General features: G+C 44.2%; 1 protein-coding gene across 2 annotated transcripts in view; it reads right to left on the bottom strand.

Annotated features, from left to right (window-relative positions):
- Mdm1 (Mdm1 nuclear protein) overlaps nt 1–16,053 on the bottom strand; it is a 31,178-nt gene extending 15,125 nt beyond the window's left edge. Inside the window, exons 1-9 of one of the 2 annotated variants that reach the window (XM_076920312.1) lie at nt 15,895–16,053; nt 14,895–15,009; nt 10,333–10,706; nt 9,163–9,297; nt 6,873–7,040; nt 5,681–5,775; nt 5,503–5,602; nt 1,217–1,246; nt 707–882 (exon numbers count right to left, since the gene is read on the bottom strand). In XM_076920312.1, the coding sequence (XP_076776427.1) occupies nt 707–882; nt 1,217–1,246; nt 5,503–5,602; nt 5,681–5,775; nt 6,873–7,040; nt 9,163–9,297; nt 10,333–10,706; nt 14,895–15,009; nt 15,895–15,912 (1,211 nt within the window). In that variant the 5' untranslated portion in view covers nt 15,913–16,053. The remainder of the gene's footprint in view (nt 1–706; nt 883–1,216; nt 1,247–5,502; nt 5,603–5,680; nt 5,776–6,872; nt 7,041–9,162; nt 9,298–10,332; nt 10,707–14,894; nt 15,010–15,894) is intronic. The other variant, XM_076920313.1, reaches the window with a different exon arrangement.
- Between the last annotated feature and the right edge of the window lie 1,741 nt (nt 16,054–17,794).

Here is a 17,794-nt window from a genome sequence, read left to right as displayed (position 1 = left end):
AAACTCATGCTATGCACAAGTATGCAGATTCAAATTTTTATATCTTAGATTCATCTTTCCAAAATATTATTTAGGAGTATTTTGTGAACTTTTAAAGCAAGATCACATAATAGAATTTATGAATGAATTTGGTGTCTGTGACTACATGAGAATGCTCTATTTTATTAGTTACAAATCAATGTGTAATTTCCCTTACAAATAGTTAAATTGTGTTCAGTTTAAAATTTAAAACAGCAGAGAATTCTCTACAACTAGAGGCCCAGTTCCACACGAGCCACAAATTCATTAATGAATGATGATGGATATACACCACCAGCTTATACTCTCATAAGTTTTTATGGTTGCTTTTTAATGTCTTAAAGCCCTTTTACATCTATCTTATGGCTATTCTAGTTCTGTTCTTACAAAGAATATTGCAAAAGTTAGCTGCCCAGAGTTATTTATTATTTATATAGAAAAACAAAGAGCAAGTATAATATAGCCAGCTGTATTTGCCACAGAGAATAAGTGTTAAATGATAAAATAAGAGACCCATTTGACTAGACAGCACACTGTGAGTTAGCTGGGTCACTTTCCTATGTCATCCTATGATGCACACAGGCTGGGTCGCTTTCCTATGTCATCCTATGACATCATCCTATGACGTCATCCTATGATGCTCACAAGCTACAATACACTTTCTCACTTTCCACAAAGAACATCTCACCCGGCAAGATCCAATGCTCGGATGTTGCTACTAACGGTGCCTTCCGAGCTTGTGATCGAGGAGACATCCCAACAGCAGTTGCTATCAGACATAATCTGGTTCAGATGGTCCCGAGAAAAATGTGTTCCCTGAACTCGCTTCCTGTAAGATTCGGCCTTTTCTCGGAGCTCCTTAACCTAGGCAGGAGAGTTCAGATGTCTTCCATTATTGCCAAGGCTTGTTTACAAACACGTGACAAGTACCTAAGAAAGCCAAAGCTCAGATACAGCCACCGTCCAATGAGAAAGGCAGGCAACATCACAGCCACAGACACTCATCAGACTATGCATTTCAGCAGAAATTAAAACAATTAGGCAAAAGCATAATGCAGCTAGTTTGTTCCGGACTACTAGGCAAAGAGACATTTGTAGTAGCTAAGAAAAATATTGACAAATACTTTTTTACTCCAACTGAAATTACACAAGTATTCTATGCATTATTATAGTTTTTAAGAACTCAAAAGCAACCAACCTCTGCATACCACATGGCATTTAGAGAACCCTGGGGGAGGAATACAGAGACACACTTAATGACAGGTTAATGCCAGAAATGAGTACTACTGGGAATCAATGAGACGCTGTACCATATTATTCTTCCTTCTAAATATATACCAACTTGTCGATACAATTACATTTCTTGTATCCTTAGTGATATTTAACTCAGTAACCATGACATCTTAATACTGCTCAGGGTCAGCCATACTCTGGCTAGGCTGTGGTGCTGGTGATAGGTAATTGACTGCCATCCCTCGCTCCCCATCTCTGGCTGTGGTGCTAGTGATAGGTAATTGACTGCCATCCCTCGCTCCCCATCTCTGGCTGTGGTGCTGGTGATAGGTAATTGACTGCCATCCCTCACTCCCCATCTCTGGCTGTGGTGCTGGTGATAGGTAATTGACTGCCATCCCTCACTCCCCATCTCTGGCTGTGGTGCTGGTGATAGGTAATTGATTGCCATCCCTCACTCCCCATCTCTGGCTGTGGTGCTGGTGATAGGTAATTGATTGCTATCCCTCGCTCCCCATCTCTGGCTGTGGTGCTGGTGATAGGTAATTGATTGCCATCCCTCACTCCCCATCTCTGGCTGTGGTGCTGGTGATAGGTAATTGACTGCCATCCCTCGCTCCCCATCTCTGGCTGTGGTGCTGGTGATAGGTAATTGACTGCCATCCCTCACTCCCCATCTCTGGCTGTGGTGCTGGTGATAGGTAATTGACTGCCATCCCTCACTCCCCATCTCTGGCTGTGGTGCTGGTGATAGGTAATTGATTGCCATCCCTCACTCCCCATCTCTGGCTGTGGTGCTGGTGATAGGTAATTGATTGCTATCCCTCGCTCCCCATCTCTGGCTGTGGTGCTGGTGATAGGTAATTGATTGCCATCCCTCACTCCCCATCTCTGGCTGTGGTGCTGGTGATAGGTAATTGACTGCCATCCCTCGCTCCCCATCTCTGGCTGTGATGGTGCTGCTGATAGGTAACTGATTGCTATTCCTGGTTCCCCATCTCTGGAAGAGTGGTTACACACCACCAGTAACTCCCAGTCTGGCTTAATCCCCCAGCTTTCTGCCAGCTTCTCCTATTACAGAAGACCCCACTAACAACTGTGAGATTCTTTCTCCAAATCCCTCAGATTCCCTCGAAGTCAGCAAAACCTCAAATTAAAAAAAAAAAAAAAAAAAAAAAGACAAAAACACACTAAGTATATAATTGAAAATAAATCCTTACCAAATAATGGTGATATACTCAACAAGATAAGATTTTTTAAGATCATGAGGAACTATAAATACTTTGAATTCTCAAATTTGCAAACAATGCACTTTCATATGAAAAGAACCCAACTACCAATTGAAGCCGTTTTATTTTATACATGACACTACCACCTACTGGCTTCTCTAAATGTACCTATACAGTGCCAAAAAAAAAAAAAAAAAAAAAAAAAAAAAAAGAAAGAAAGAAATTGCTTAATTGTTGAAATTCTGCTTTTAAAATGTCATTTATTACATTTAGCCACTTTTGTTGCTATTAATAACTATATTTTTAAAAACAGAGTTCCCAAACTTTTATAAAATCTTTTATCCCTGGACAATTTATTTTAGGTATAGCTGTGAATAGTTTCACCTTCACAGGAGAGAAGATGCTTTATGTATTACCGTGGGTCTCATTCTTTCACAGCAGCAGTATGTAACGCGGGTAGGGGTGGTCACACTGAAGCACTGAGCTATACCCATCCAGAGTGTGGACTGAGCACAGAGGGACACAGTGACCAGAGCCTACTCTCACACTCAATGGCCTTACCAAAGAAGCCCAACCTGTATGTAAATCACCAACCCAGCGCTGGCACAACCTGTGCTCTAGCAGAAAAACCAGGGCATGAACTGAACGGCAGGTTCAAAGGGCTCCAATCAGCACGGCCTTCAGTGCGGAGCAGTGGAAAGACCAGTCAAGGAGGCTGTCTCCTGCTCACAGGGAGCTCCCTGTGCTTACTGACTGAGATAATGGGAGGAGCGCACTCTGTCCACAGCCATTGGAAAGGATGGAGCAGCGCAGGCACTTCACAGAGACTCACTAGGACTATTCAGTTCTATTTATTAATGACTTATGAACGCAGATGCTTCCAGAAGTTGTCATCAGCCAGCCTTCCTAAGAATGTCCATGCTAACATTCAGTTTGACATTTAAGTGTCTATAGTCCTAAACGAAGATTAAACTGAAGAGGCTGATGTCTCTCAAAGCACCAGTTCAGCTCTCCACACCCACAGTAGGGCTGTAAGTAAGGCTATAACTCCAGTTCCTGGGGATACAATGCCCTCTTCTGGCCTCCATGGGCAGGCACAGCACATGCGCACATGTGCAAACATATCCCATGAGTAAGGACGTGGGGCTTCAAGAAAATGAAGTGGGTATCTGAACTACGAGCCAGAAAGTGAGCCAGTGTTAGGACTGGCTGGAGAGATGGCTCAGTGGGATAAAGTGCTTGCCCACTTACCCCCAGTATAATTCCAGCACTGGAAGGGAAAAGAGGATCATGGGATCTCAGTGGCCAGCCACACGGCCTATCGGTGAGCTCTGAGTTCGGTGAGACATGCTGTCACACACAGGTGGTGAAGAGCAACACCACCCTGTGGCCTCCACAGACACAGCCATGTGTTCACACTGCAGACACCACACATACAGAGCAGACACACCAGGAAATGCTGGGGGCAGGGAGGAGACGGCAGAACACTTGACAGTCAGGCCACTCAGTATCAGCCTCATACCACAAACAACGGTCCAAGAAAAAAAAAAAAATCTAGTATTTAACCAAAACATGGGCCCTATTAAATGTCTGTAACTTGGTTAATAAGAACTGATCACTGGCTTCTTAGAGAATTGTTAGGCCCTTCTTTTGCCAACTTAAATTTTGGGTTTTTTTGGTAAAAGGCTAAGGTAAACTTCACCCTAATTTATAAACCTGTCACTTCCAGTAGCAATTATACGTCTAAGAGAAGGTTATGGCATGGAGATGTCACCTCAGGTGAGACTGAGAAAGCGGCCTTTCCATTACAGCACAGTATTCTCCTCCCTCGGGCAATCAATGTAAGAATTCCACCTGACTTCAACACTCCAGCCCTCCAAATGCATTAAATGAGGCCTAAATACCAAGTCTCCTCAGTTTGAAGAAACCATACACTAGCCAAGAATCTTTCCAAAGCAACTTTCTCCGACCTCAATCCCTGTCCACAGGCTCTCAGCAGCCACATGGTTCTGTGCTCCCACTTTCTTCTGCCTTGTCCAATCCCCCAGAAACCATCTCTTTGCCAAGACCTAGAATACTAACTAATAAACTGTGCAAGAGCTTCCAGGACGCAGTCCTTTTTCCATCAGGACTGCTGGTGAGACTCGAATTGTTATTTGATTTTACCAGAGTGAAAAGACAAAGGCCCAGATGGATGGGCACTGCTGCTGTCCATGTGGCCTGAACTATGATAGCTGCTCCAGTCTGTTAGCCTGAGCTAGGCTCAGCTAGGCAGTTCTGAGAGTAGCTGCAATGGAAAGAAAATCAGAGCGCTAAGGAGGGCGTGGCAGGCCGCTTGTCTGGGAGGGGCAAGCTAAAGGAACCAGCAGCTCAACTGGGCCAGATCCAATCTGTCTATTATTATACAGTCCAACCAAAAACAATGTTTTAATTTAGCTTGTGCACATGAGAAAGGTTGAAAAGTGTCGAGATACAGTTTTAAGACACTAATTATACAGTAATATAAACTTTCTACCATTTATCTTTTGACTAGAAGCCCCACTTCTCAGCAGGAGGCTATAACTGCCCTCTCCTGTGACCCATCTTTAGATGCCCAGCTTCTGCCTTACATCAGGACACCCCGAGAGAACTTGAACCAGGACAAGCTCAGGCTGCACACGCCCCCTTCCTACATGCTGCAGGGGTGCAAACTGTAGCAGTCTTTCTAGCAGACTCATTATTGATACAAAGAACCTTCAGTTCAAAGACTGAGGTCTGAATGACATGAGAACCCAACCAAAAAGGCTACTACAACTATCAGATATTTCACGGTTTAAAAAAAAAAATGACTTTAATACTAAATGTCAATCTCCACGGAGCTCACTGGTATAAAAACAGTACACACACTGGTAGGTTGACAACTGTGATTTTAGGATGGTGGGACTTGGGGTGCTATTACTGGATCATCCACCTTTAAACTGTGAATGAAACTCATTGTGAAATTGTTGGCTAGGCCGGAAAAACACTGAAATCGCAAACTCACCTGGTTTGACAAGTTCTCCTTCACACGGGTCCAAGCTCCAGCTTTGTATAAATACTGGGCTGGGCTCAGAAATTTTGCTCTATATTCAGAATTCACCTTTCTAAGAAAGACAGAATGCAAGTAAGTATTTTAGCGTGTTGGCCACCCAAATATGACTGTTTCCTGATGAGATACATACCCAAGCCTTTGGTGTCTCCAAGGAGCAGGCTTCTTTGGAGTCTGGTCTGAGTCTTCCGACGCCATGTCTACTTCTAACTCTAAAGGCTCGGCTGCCTTATTATATTGAAATGGAAATAATTTGAGCATTTATGCTTAGAGATGTCAGACATTAAAGTAAAAACATAACATGTTATAAAGGCAGGCCGGGAGATTCTATTACATTTTTGCTTTTAGATGTTAAAACATCTAAAAGTAGCTAAAGCTACTTAAAAAAAAAAAAAATCAAGTTTTGAAACCAAGGAGTTTAGATCCCTGATCATATGGTTGGCTTGGTTTTTTTTAAAAAATGAATGTAAAGATTAACAAATATCATCAAAATATTAAGCAAACAATGCTATTACATATTGAACAGAGATCTTTAATTAGCCCTTAAATTTATATTCAAGTGTTATAGTAATTAAAGTTTTGTTAATTATCACAACGTTATATAAAATAATGCTCCCCCCACCAAGAATGTTATAGGTCAAAAGTATGTGTGCTGTATGCACATGCATGTGTGTATATATGCACGTGTGTGCACATGAGCTCATATGTGTGTGTGCGTGTGTATGAGCATGTGTGTGCACACACACCATGGGCATATAATTTTACTTTTAGTCATATACTTGCTATTTTTAAAAGCTACAAAGTACACTGTGTGATGGTTCTAGCCTAATGTCATAACTCAGAATACCTGTGAATTCACACACAAATCCAGATGCTTATTTTCACTGAAGTAAATGATATGAATTATACTGACTATAACTTAGCATAATAAAATGTTCCCTTAAGATAAGTGTGTGCTATGTTTAACAGCGACACTTTACAATGCACATCTCTATGGTTCCTGCTGCCCTGCAGCTCACATTGCTGCAAGCCCAGTTGTCTGACGTTATAGTGGGAGACTTACCTGCTGCACTGCTAAGTACGGTCATGCTGCATCAATGTTAGCTATCTATGGATCTGTCTCCAGCAGCCTTGCTGCTGAGCCTGGCGCGTCTGCATCCTGTACTCTCAATACCTATGTGGGACCTGGCTCCACTAAGGAGTCAATGAGCACCTGACATATATTGAACAAATGGATTAACACTAGAAGAGAGAGCTTCAGGTGGTAACAAAGGAAGACATGCAGAGTCTGAGAGCCCTGGTAGAAGGTCAGAGCTGGTGGGTACCTTCTTTTCTGAAGACAACATCTCAAAACTGCCGTTTCCTTTCAAATACTCTCTTAACTTTGGTTCCTTCACTGGAGTTAAACCCTTGAAATTTCGCTTGTATTCAGTTTCCTGGGTGAATGTATTGCCTTGAAACTGTGGAATAATTTGACTTTTATTACGGAAAACCTTAAAACAAACAAAAAAGCAGTTGTTAAGTTTTTGGTTGGTTATTAAGTGATACAGAACTTAGGTGTTTAATTGATCTTAGAAACCTGTAAAAAGTTAAATTATAGTACATAAAAAGGCAAAATTGTATATGACTGCAATTTGATTTCACATGTGTCATTAGTAGCCAATGGTCAAATTTCTATATGGTTACTATGTTTTGAGTAAACAGTCAAATCATGATCAAACTATTACATAAGCAAAAATACTCCATACTCCTTATCAGATTTTTCCTTCCCAGAGTTCCTCCACCTCCTCCTACCAGGTTAGTAATGAGACAAATGAAATAAGCATATTTTCATAAGACGAAGAGACATTAGTTTTATTAAAGTAACTGTTGTCAGCTCTATGAATAAGCTTTCTCTTTGCCTGAATTTCCCTTTCTCTGGAAGAACCTAAGAGGACAGCTGACGTTCACGATGGGGTTTCTTCTTGCCCCTTGCTTCTTATGTTTAGCATCTTCACTGAGGCAAGAAAGGACACCCAAAAATAACTCTATTTCTCTTTTACATGTTTTCTTTCACCCATAATATTCACTATGGTTGCCATGTGGTGACATCATGCCACTGGTGACAGGGAAGTCACAAGGAAAAGAGGGCACCAGGTAAGACAGCCATGACCCCTACTTTGCAACGCTGACTACACAGACCCAATCCAAACGGTACATCTTCTCGGGACAACACAACCTCAAGGGTTTTCCAGCCAAAACTACTGCAACTCCTTTAAATATTAATATGCCAAGCTTACCAGATAAGGCACCTGAGTAAAAGCAGACGGCTCCTCAGAGGGCACTGAAAGCCCGTCAGCAAGCTCTTCCACAGACCTCAAAGCTGACGTGCTCTGAACTTACAGAGAGCATGTGCTCCCACAGCAGCCCTCTGAATGGCTCACTAACGGAGCAATGGGCTCACGACTGAGACGGCTGAGAGCAGTGTATTTTACACTGTGCTTCTCAACCTACGAAACATTTCTGCCACACGCCTTCGCAGGCATGTAAGTTTTGTCAGGCAGGCTCTGATCTGAATCGGCTCTAGCTTATAGCTCGAATGTTCTACGAAAACAAAACACGATTCTCAAGCAAGGCAGGGGCACCTTTAGGAGCACTTGGTACGGAGGAACCCTGGGAGCGGGCAGCAGAGGCTCGGCTCAGACTAGCAGGTCACAGACAGAGGACACATCACTGTGCATTCCACCCCACATGACCCTAAAACGTATTCTGATAACAAGTAAACACAGCTTCCACAACTGACGGTCAGTGAGTGTGCGCTGAAGCTCACAGATGCTACTGCTTTGCTGCCTCCAAATCATCCTGTAGATTTTAAGTACAGAGTATACAAGGACCATTCAAGTACAGGCAAAAGAAACTGAGGGCATAGAAAAGGATGTATAGACTTATTTTTTTAAAAAATCAGGAAAAAAGATGAAGCTGTCAGGGGCTTCTGAAACTGAAAGTATAGTCAAAAACATAAGAAAAAATTCAGTCTAAGAGTACCCCAGAGGGCAGCAGCACTTACTTAACAGAATTATTTATTAGCAAGGTGATAAAATACTAAAATTGCACAAAATACAATGAAATTTGTTTCGCAAATTAGTCCATTATGCCTTTTGAATTTTTGCAAATAAAAACTCAATTACTGTCATCATTCAACTGACTCGAGGGGACAATTATATGGAGTGCTACTTTCAATACATAAATATCCAAAGCAGTTAGTCTTTCTTAAAAAAAAAAAAATAGACATCATGGGAAAATGTCAGTCAAATAAACAATTTAGAATATAACCAATTTGATGATTAAGAAGAGAGTGAAATAAAAAGATCCTCTGATATGTGAACTTACCCTCCCCCACATTTTCACCGCCCCACCTCCTTAGTGGCTGGCAATACTGATCATCCTCGGCACAGGACAGTGTAGCATTACTACTGTAAAGCTTAAGAGAGAGCCAGGGCCCAGCAAAGCTCTGTCTCCCAGAACTCAGAACCAGGCCTAGGTCAGGACCCACCTTGTTTCGTTAGCCTGTATTAACATACACGTCTGTGTTACTAAGTCAGGTGAGAACACTCAGAAACACATCTGGTAAGCTACCTGAGTGGTTGCAAACACTGGAGCAGTTTCTTGACAAGTCTTCCAAACAAACTGCCTTTGGTATTCAGAATTTCTCAAGGCATTATTTGAGGGAGGAACGGTCAATCCAGCTTTCTTACGAAGATGCCTATCCAACTGTTGGAGGAGGGAAAAAAACCCAGTTAAAGCTATTACAATTTGCTAACACAAACTCCTTTTAAGTCTAAATTGTACTATAAAGCATGAGACACGAACTTTATCCCCTTAAATTTTAAGTGTACCTTACAGTTTTGCTAACTATATTCATAGTATTGCAAACTTTTAACTTTTACATCATCACTTTTAAACTGTCTAAATATTTAAAATTCCTTTCTTATTAACAGCAGCCTGCTAGTAGGCTATTAATGCATCTCAAAAAAAAAAAAAAAAAAAAAAAAAAAAAAAAAAAAAAAAAAAAAAAAAAAAGAGTAGAGCCATTGCTCAGTTCCTTTCTACCATCATTCACAAGTAAATCTAATATCAAAAATGAATGAAGCAAGCACAGGCCCCTGACCTATCCCACAACTCTGTGGACACCCTTCCCCCACCTACCAAGCTCCCACATCACCTTCCATGGACCCCTGCATGCCCTGGCTTCCTCAACAAGTCACACTCTCCTGGGTGGCTCCAGGCTTGCAGGCAGTGGCTGATGAAATGAGGGGAAGGGCAGTGCCTGGAGAAGGAACTGTGGGAAGCAGTGAGACTTCCCACACACCCTGCAGCCTCTGCTTATGTGCTTCTGGGGACCTGCTGCAAGCCAGCTGTGACATAAGAGGACAGAACGGCAAGCTCTTTGAGAGCCAGCCAGAAGGCTCTTCGTTTTGCCTCCTGTCAGCTGAGATTCTGTTTGCTCTCTTGCTGGTACAATAAGAAAGTCAAACAAGGATACGTACAAGTCAGCTGAGAAACGGCCTACTGCCCTTTCTGCCTCAGCGTGACCTGGTCCTGGGGACTCGATCTCTGATGAATAAAATCCAGAGGCAGACTGCCCATGTAGGGACAGCACGTCTCAGTACATTCAGTACAAAGTAGCAACCATTAAGAACAGAGCCCTTCTCAGTAACTTTCAGCAGCCTGAGACACAAGACAAGAGAAGAACAAATAAAAAAAACTACATATACTTTTGAAAGGAAATATAGTGGCTCTTCTTACCCTGGGATCTGTGCTCTCGGAAAGAGGTTTGGTTGAAGGTCTCAGCTCCACACCTGCATTAACCAGTGCATGGTTTCTGCTTACATCCTGGTGCTTTTCCACAGTGTCTGAAGCCCCTTCAGCTCTGGAGTCTGCAGAATGAGATCGAGTTCTCTTGGGAACCCTGGAAGCCTCCCGTGAGGGAACTGTTTCTTGGTTGGCGTCTTCTTTTTGCTCTGCCTCTGGTGGCTTTGGAGTTGGAATGGTCTGGGGTTCTGGTGGGACAGGCGCATCATTCTCTCTGATGGTTCCATTCCACTCCAGGTACTTTGAAATCTGAGGGTCATGGTGGGGAACTCTTCTTTTTGAGATAAAACTTGGTTCTTTCGTGATCCCTACAAAACATATAACATGAAGGTAGCTACTACCAAACTTCACAGTGAAGAAAAGCTTTTTAACTAAACGTGAGGAGAGGGATGGCTTTTAAAATTCAGTTGAGAGAGCAAAATGGCACTTGCCACCAAGCCTGACAGCCTGATTCAGTCCTCAGGACCCCATGGTAGAAAGGAAAATCAACTCCCACAAGTAGTTCTGTGACTTCTACACATACCCTGTGGTGCACAAATATGCATGCATGCATACGCACGTGTGTACACACACACACACACACACACACACACACTCCTCCAGATTGTAGGACTTTTAAAACCTAACAAGGTACAGTTTTCAATTTCAAGTTATTTTGCTTTAAAGAAGTATTAAAATTGAATGCTGAGGTCAGTGTCCGAGCTGTTCTCACACAAGCCACAGGGGTCACACGGCGAGAGACCTGGCCCGCCAGGAAGTGTCTGCTCCTCCATTTCTGGTCACTTTCCTGTGCTACTTAGCAGAACAATAAGCCCTGGTCTGTCCACATTTGGAACTTTTCCCAAAGCTTCTCTTATGCAGAACAGACCAAGACAAAAAGGGATGAGATGTCACCATGCTAGACCTTGATCCTCCTCCTGCCTTGGTTTCCTGACAATTAAAAAGAATGACCCTTTTAACAAGAGCTAAGATACAATTTCTCTACACCTCTGTCCAGGAGGCACATATACAAGACCTCAGCCTTCTACCGAGGTTTGTGGGCTGAGCGAACGCCCTAGTTCAGGCCATTCTTTAAATAGAAAGAGAGCTGCTCCTGCCACAGGAAGAGTAAGACCGCCAAAGGGAAGAGGAGACAAAGGAAAAGCTGACATGAGGTAAAGCCATCACTCCCAAACCTCTCTCTGAGCTCTGTCTGCCTTTGAAGCAAGGGTCCCAGGCTCAGGGGCTTCCCAGACAGTAGACTTCAATGGACAGGCACACAGAGACATCCTGGGGTGGGGCGAGCAGAAAGGGACAATTCTGAATTCCATGTGTGCTCTTGTTTAATGCTTGTCTGTCATCTGTGTGTCTATCTGCTACAGCCCCCATGGTCCTGCTTCCACGTCACAAAAGACAGGCACACGTCTCAAGCAGCCTCACACTGCCTGTGTTGCTCATGGGAATACAGTACAAGGACTCAGGGCCGGGGGGTCAACAGACAAGAAAGCACGAGTGTCCTAAGAGACACTGTCACAGGAAAGCAAAGACACAGGCTAGAAATAGTAAAAGGAGTTGGCAGTCGATTCCATGCGTGTCCATCCACCTACAAAGTTCAGGGAAGAGAACCAGCCTGGGAAGAGCACGGACACACCTGAACATGAATCAAGGCTAAAGTCAGACTTTGCTCACAGAAAGTTAATTTGGCAAGCCCGTTTGGTGTTGAGTGTGAATTATACAATGAACACTTTCTATAAATGAAGGAGCCGAGGAGGCAGCTCAAAAGTTTGAACAGATTTATATGTATGTATGTGTATATATATATATATACATATATATACATATATATATATATACACATATATATACATATATATATATTGACATATACACACTCTACAAAAATCTATACCCTTTGAAACTACTTGTAAAAGCTTAGGATAAAACTAAAGATCAATTTGAAAGTGGGAGGAGGGTTAACAAGATTTTCCTAATGTTGTAGGGAGCACAGGGGTCAAACCCAGTGCCTGTGCTAGGTGTGTACTCTGCCTCTGAACTCCACCCGGCTATCCTCCCAATTCTGTTCATCCTTATCATATGTTTGTGTTTGGCTTGCCTGTGTGTGTGTGTGTGCATACCACATACATGACTGGTACCCTCAGGGGCCAGAAGAGGGAGCTACATCCCCTGGAACTATATTTATAGAGAGTTGTAAGCTGCCATGTGGGTGCTAGAAACTAACCCTGAGTCCTCTGCAAGAGTACCACTGCTCTGAACCCCAGAGCCATTCTCCCCAGGCCCTCTGTTAATATAGGAAGTGTGAAGACAGAACGACTCTCTAGTCAGTGGGCCCTCTGTCCTCCCAGCTCCAGCAAATGCCCCTTATGGTGGAGATGGACTGTATTGCCAGAACGGCCAGCCATTTCTAGGTAAGCCTGTTGCTCCTTGTTAAGTCACACACACACACACACACACACACACACACACACACACACTGCTGAACAGCCTGAGATTCTTGTACTATCGCTTGTGCTTACTGAAATTTCCTAGTAGCCTTTCCTCCCCTATACCATGACTTTCTTCACAATGTACCCTGCCCCAGAATGGCTTCCCTTGCCTGGGCTCCCCTCATACTGGTCCCTTGAATACAACTGGTCTCAGCTAAAACGCTAAAGGGCAATTAATCAGGTTGACCAGTTGTCTGGTGTCCAGATATCCCCCTATAGCTTTCAATTGAGGTGGTTGTGCCTGAAGACAGTTTATTTTGTCTTCTCGGTCTAAAGAACCCTTCAACGTGCAGAACTTATGAGCAGAGAGGTTTTCCAGCATGCTGCCTGAGAATCAGGAAACATCCTGTCCCTCAAGTCCAGCACGGGGCTAAGATTCTTTACTCAGCAGAGCAGCCCTAAAGAGCTACCCACACTCTCTTCTGTTCTCCAAACCTGATGTAAACACGTTCCTTATTCTACTGCCTTCCCAGACTCAGACCCTCACAGTAAGTCTTGTCTTTCCCTGGCTTCCGCCTAACATTTGAGGGGTTTATGCATCATTCTTCCACATCACCCACAGGACACTAGGTACTGACCTATTGTAGGAAGCCTCGGTTAGCGGTGATACATCTGCCATTCCAAGATGGCGCGGGCATCCCGTGTCTCCACAAGTAAACAACTAACTGTGCAGGTGCAAGAGGCAAAAAGCGCGCCAAATCACTGCCCATCCCGGGGCGTATTATGGGTGATGAGTGAACAGCCAATCAGAAGTGAATACGTCACTCTAGGGTGTATTTAAGCAGCGCCTCTTCCTGTCTTTCCATCTTTTCCGCTTCTGCTTATACAAGAGTAAAGCCTCGCTGTAGTATTACCTGATCACTGCCTCCGTGTCCTTTTTCGCGGGCAAAGGGGACTCGGGAGGTGCACGGAACAACCTATGCACATAAAACCCTCACCAACCAACAAACACCCACGTCCACCCTGTGCAGTGTGGCTTCCTAAGGCCCACTTGGCAGGTCTGATTTGCTCAAGATTATTATTATTGTATATCCAAATTCAGATGTATTCATTAATTTAAAATCTAGTTTTAGGGTTGATGATATGATCAGTTGCCTTGTAAGCACGAAAACCTGAGTTTGACCGGCCAGGACCCATGTAAAAAAGCTAAGTGTGGCCGTGTGCTCTTATAATCTGAGCACTGGAGAGGCAGAGATCAGTGGACTTCTGGGGCTCTCTGGCCAGGAGGCCTAGTCTAACTGGTGAGCAATGAGAGACCCTGTTTTAAAATGAAGTGGGCCGCCTTCCTGAGGAGAAACACACAGGATGGTTTTCTGGCCTCTGCATGCATATACACACTGGTGTAACCGGCATGCATACAAAAATAAAACTAAGTTAAAACTCAGTTTTACTAGGGAGGAGGGTGTCTCAAAGCCTTGCGCTTCTACTGACAAACAAGGAGACAGAGGGCTCTCACTGAAATCTTATCTGGTGAGAGAAACAGCAGATATAATAAGTCAGTCCTCTCTTTCCAACCTGCTGTAGGAAGCCTTGGCCCGAGGGCTCAAATTCTCTTGAGGTCAGGAGAAGCAGCATATGTAAGAAGAAGGGCATCATCTCTGAACTCATGACACTGACCAAGAGGGACAAGTTCGAGTCATACCTCTGTTACCTATGCTTCAAGACTTTGCAAGCTCTCATCCCCAGGCTTCTCCCTCTCCATTTTCCGGTCCCAGATCAAACACCTCCAGAAAAGCCTCTTCCAAACAAGCAATCTTAGGTGTTTCTCCTTCCATACTACTGCTCTTCGAGCTTTTTGCTATCATGCTATTTTATATACAACCTGAAACACCTGATTCGCTGAGTTTCTCTGTTCTTCTGTACCTAAGGGATTCTGGGATCACAGTATATCGTCAATAAATATTTGTCAACGATACATGATCTAGTCAGCCAACACAGGTGCATTTTAATTGTTCTGTAAACATAACCCAAAATTTATTCAAGTTATAATAGCTATCAGTTTGCTCAACTTACCCGACTGATCCGATCTAAGTCCTGCCCATGAGTACTTTCGGCCCACAGAGGGATTATAAGACTCAGACAAATAGGACTTTTTCCACAGGAAGTTTCTCTGGTATTCACTCAGCCCCTATAACGAAAAGTACAATTTGAGCACAGTGTTTTAAAATCCGGCATCGGAAAGAGAAAAAAAAAAAAAATTCACGACCTCTGAAGAGTGTTTTTGAAAGGCCCAAGAATGAGAATTAAACCCCAGACAAGCTCCTTTATAACAGCTAATATTTACCCAGCCCTGGGCTAAGTAGCCCCTTAATCCTCACCACCTAAGGCAGATGGAAGCAAGAGTCTGGCGCTCAATGAGGCTGCGCTATAACTGGTTCTCTAATTCCAAACCGAAGTCCTCACCACGAGAGATTTATCCTAAGTCACCATCAAGTACATAATGTTATGAGTTCTGCTTAGTTCCTTTTACTAAAAGGCAATTAGAGAAAGACGAGTTTCCCCTCCCACTCGGTCGACAGGCACTCTAGAATTAAGAGTGGAGGATTAAAAGGAACACTGTGGCCACCTGTTGCGTGGAGAGGCGCTAGACACAGACACGCTATGTGGAACTGTTAACAAACCTAAAGCAAACGTACAACTAGCAGGCTGCACACCTACCCACGCTCTCCTTTTACTTGGGGCCCGTTTCCTAAGCGTTTAAAAGACCCGCGCGCTTTCAAGTTTTGCAGGAAAGGAGCTGGATGACAGTGTCAGAAGGACCACAGGTGTCCCGCAGCAGCCTTTCATCCCACTGTCGAGGGCCCTCCTTCCGCCTCCGCTCCTGGCGACCCCAGACTGACTCCGTCGGGGCCCCCCATCGAACTCTCCCCCGCCCGCACCTCCACGCTGGGCCACGGGACGGTGCATCCTCCGCCCCGCACAGACTCCGGCCAGGAGGCTCCGTATAGTACAGGCGCGTCACGCACCCACCCCGCGGCGTCGCCGCCACCCGCCGCCGAGCCCCGGGCCTCACCTTGAAGCGAACCGGCATGTCGCCCTGCGCTGCCGAACCAGCCCCGCCGACAGTTAACGGGACCAAAAGCCCCGAGGGGGCGGGGCGACAACACTGGTTCCCTAGCAAGATGCTAGACCCGGCGTCCCCGACGACGCGCCGGCGCACTCCGCGACCGCCCTCCCGCCCCGCCTCCCTGCCTTGCTCCGCCCATTTTAAGTTCTGAAGACCAATGGCAAACCTTACCGTCATTACGATTAGACCAACCAGCACTCGTAAGGGCACCGTCCCGCTCCCTAACGGCGGGCGGAGAGCTGGCCAATAAAGGTACGGGAGCTGCGGTGGGCGGGGCCCGCGGGAGCTTTGTCCAGGGGTCTGCGGCCAAGTCCGGGCACTTCTAGTCCCGCAGCCCGGCTCCTCTGCGGCCGGCTTCTGCAAGAGCCTGCCTTGATTCCAGGTCTCTGACATCACAGAACGTGAAAGTGCGCCTGGCATTCCAGAATGCACGACAGAACCCAAAGTCTCTTTGTCCATAAAGGAAATTGTCCTAGAGTACCCGGCTGAAAAGCAGTTGCTACCAACTTACGCTAGCCTTGGGTCAAAAAGGATAGGTACAAAAATACATGCGACGACGTAGGCTGATTCAAATAAAGTTTATTAAGACAGCAAAGCCGAGTGTTATCTTTTGATGAACTTCCTTCACCCACTGACCCCCCTCCAGAAAAAAAAAAAAAAAACAAAACAAAACAAAAAAAAAAAAAAAAAAAAAAAAAAAAAAAAAAAAAACAGGCTCATACTAGGGCTTAGAGAGAAAAAAACACGTTTTTAAATCACAAATACCAGTCCTTCAGCATTCTTTCTCCTCTCGTCCTTTTAAAAAATAAAATTCCCTTTGTATACCAGGCTGGCCTCGAACTCAAAGATATCTACCTGGCTCTGTCTGCATAGTACTGGTATTAAAGGCATGCACCCTAACCTTGGGGAGGCAGAGCCAGATAGATCTCTGCCTGGTCTACAGAGTGAGTTCCGGGATACACAGAAAAACCCGGTCTTGAAAGAATAAATAACAAAAAGATTCCATCTTATTTGTATAGGTTATTGCCCATCATGAATATTTCTTAACACTTCTAATTCTAAAAGTCTAGAAAGAAATTACCCAGACATGCTTGAGAAGGATATACATATATTTAGTCAATAATAATAATAATAATGTTGTCCTGGGCTTGCTTTCCAAGTGAGAAGCTTGAACAGAAAGTTTGAAGCAGAGGTGTCCCTGAGGGTAGAGATGATTAGAAAAGGCTCAGGGAAATTTTTCAGACTTGGCCTTGAAAATTACAACTGCAAGAAGAGGAAAATAAGATGATCAAGGCAGACAGACGTCTAGAGAGAAGGCTGCCAGGGTTCATCCAGGAATAATGAATTTACCGGTTACCTTTGTCATGTGTTAGGATGTTCACATCAACCCTTCAGACTTGTCTTTCTGGTTCCTAATTGATGTCTCTGATCTTCTTCATTATCACGGAGATACTTAAAAATTCATTTGAAGATGCCACCTGATATCTAAAACAGAATATTAAATAAGTCTCTGTGCTGCCATGCATCCAGGAGGCCTTTCATTAATGTTAATCGGTGAGGACAGAACAGAACTGCAGCCTTGTGAATTAAGAATGACACAGGCAAGACACAGTGGATCAGGAGACAAAGGCCCCCTGCAGGAAGCCAGCCGAAACCTTAGGGGATAGGAAAGACCCAGTTCTGATTGTACACAAAGCTTTGTCACCACACAATCTCAAGGGGAAGTTAGCATGAAGGTAGTAGCCTGTCTACTTAAACAGGGACAACGACCATTGTGATGAAGCTCTGCTGGGTGGGGAATCAATGACAGGAAACACAAATAGCAGATGGTAAAAGTGACTTGGTG

This window comes from Arvicanthis niloticus, chromosome 22, assembly GCF_011762505.2.
Source record: "Arvicanthis niloticus isolate mArvNil1 chromosome 22, mArvNil1.pat.X, whole genome shotgun sequence".
NCBI lineage: Eukaryota > Metazoa > Chordata > Mammalia > Rodentia > Muridae > Arvicanthis > Arvicanthis niloticus.
Note: the sequence above shows the minus strand (reverse complement) of the source record. Positions and strands in the feature narration are given on the sequence as shown.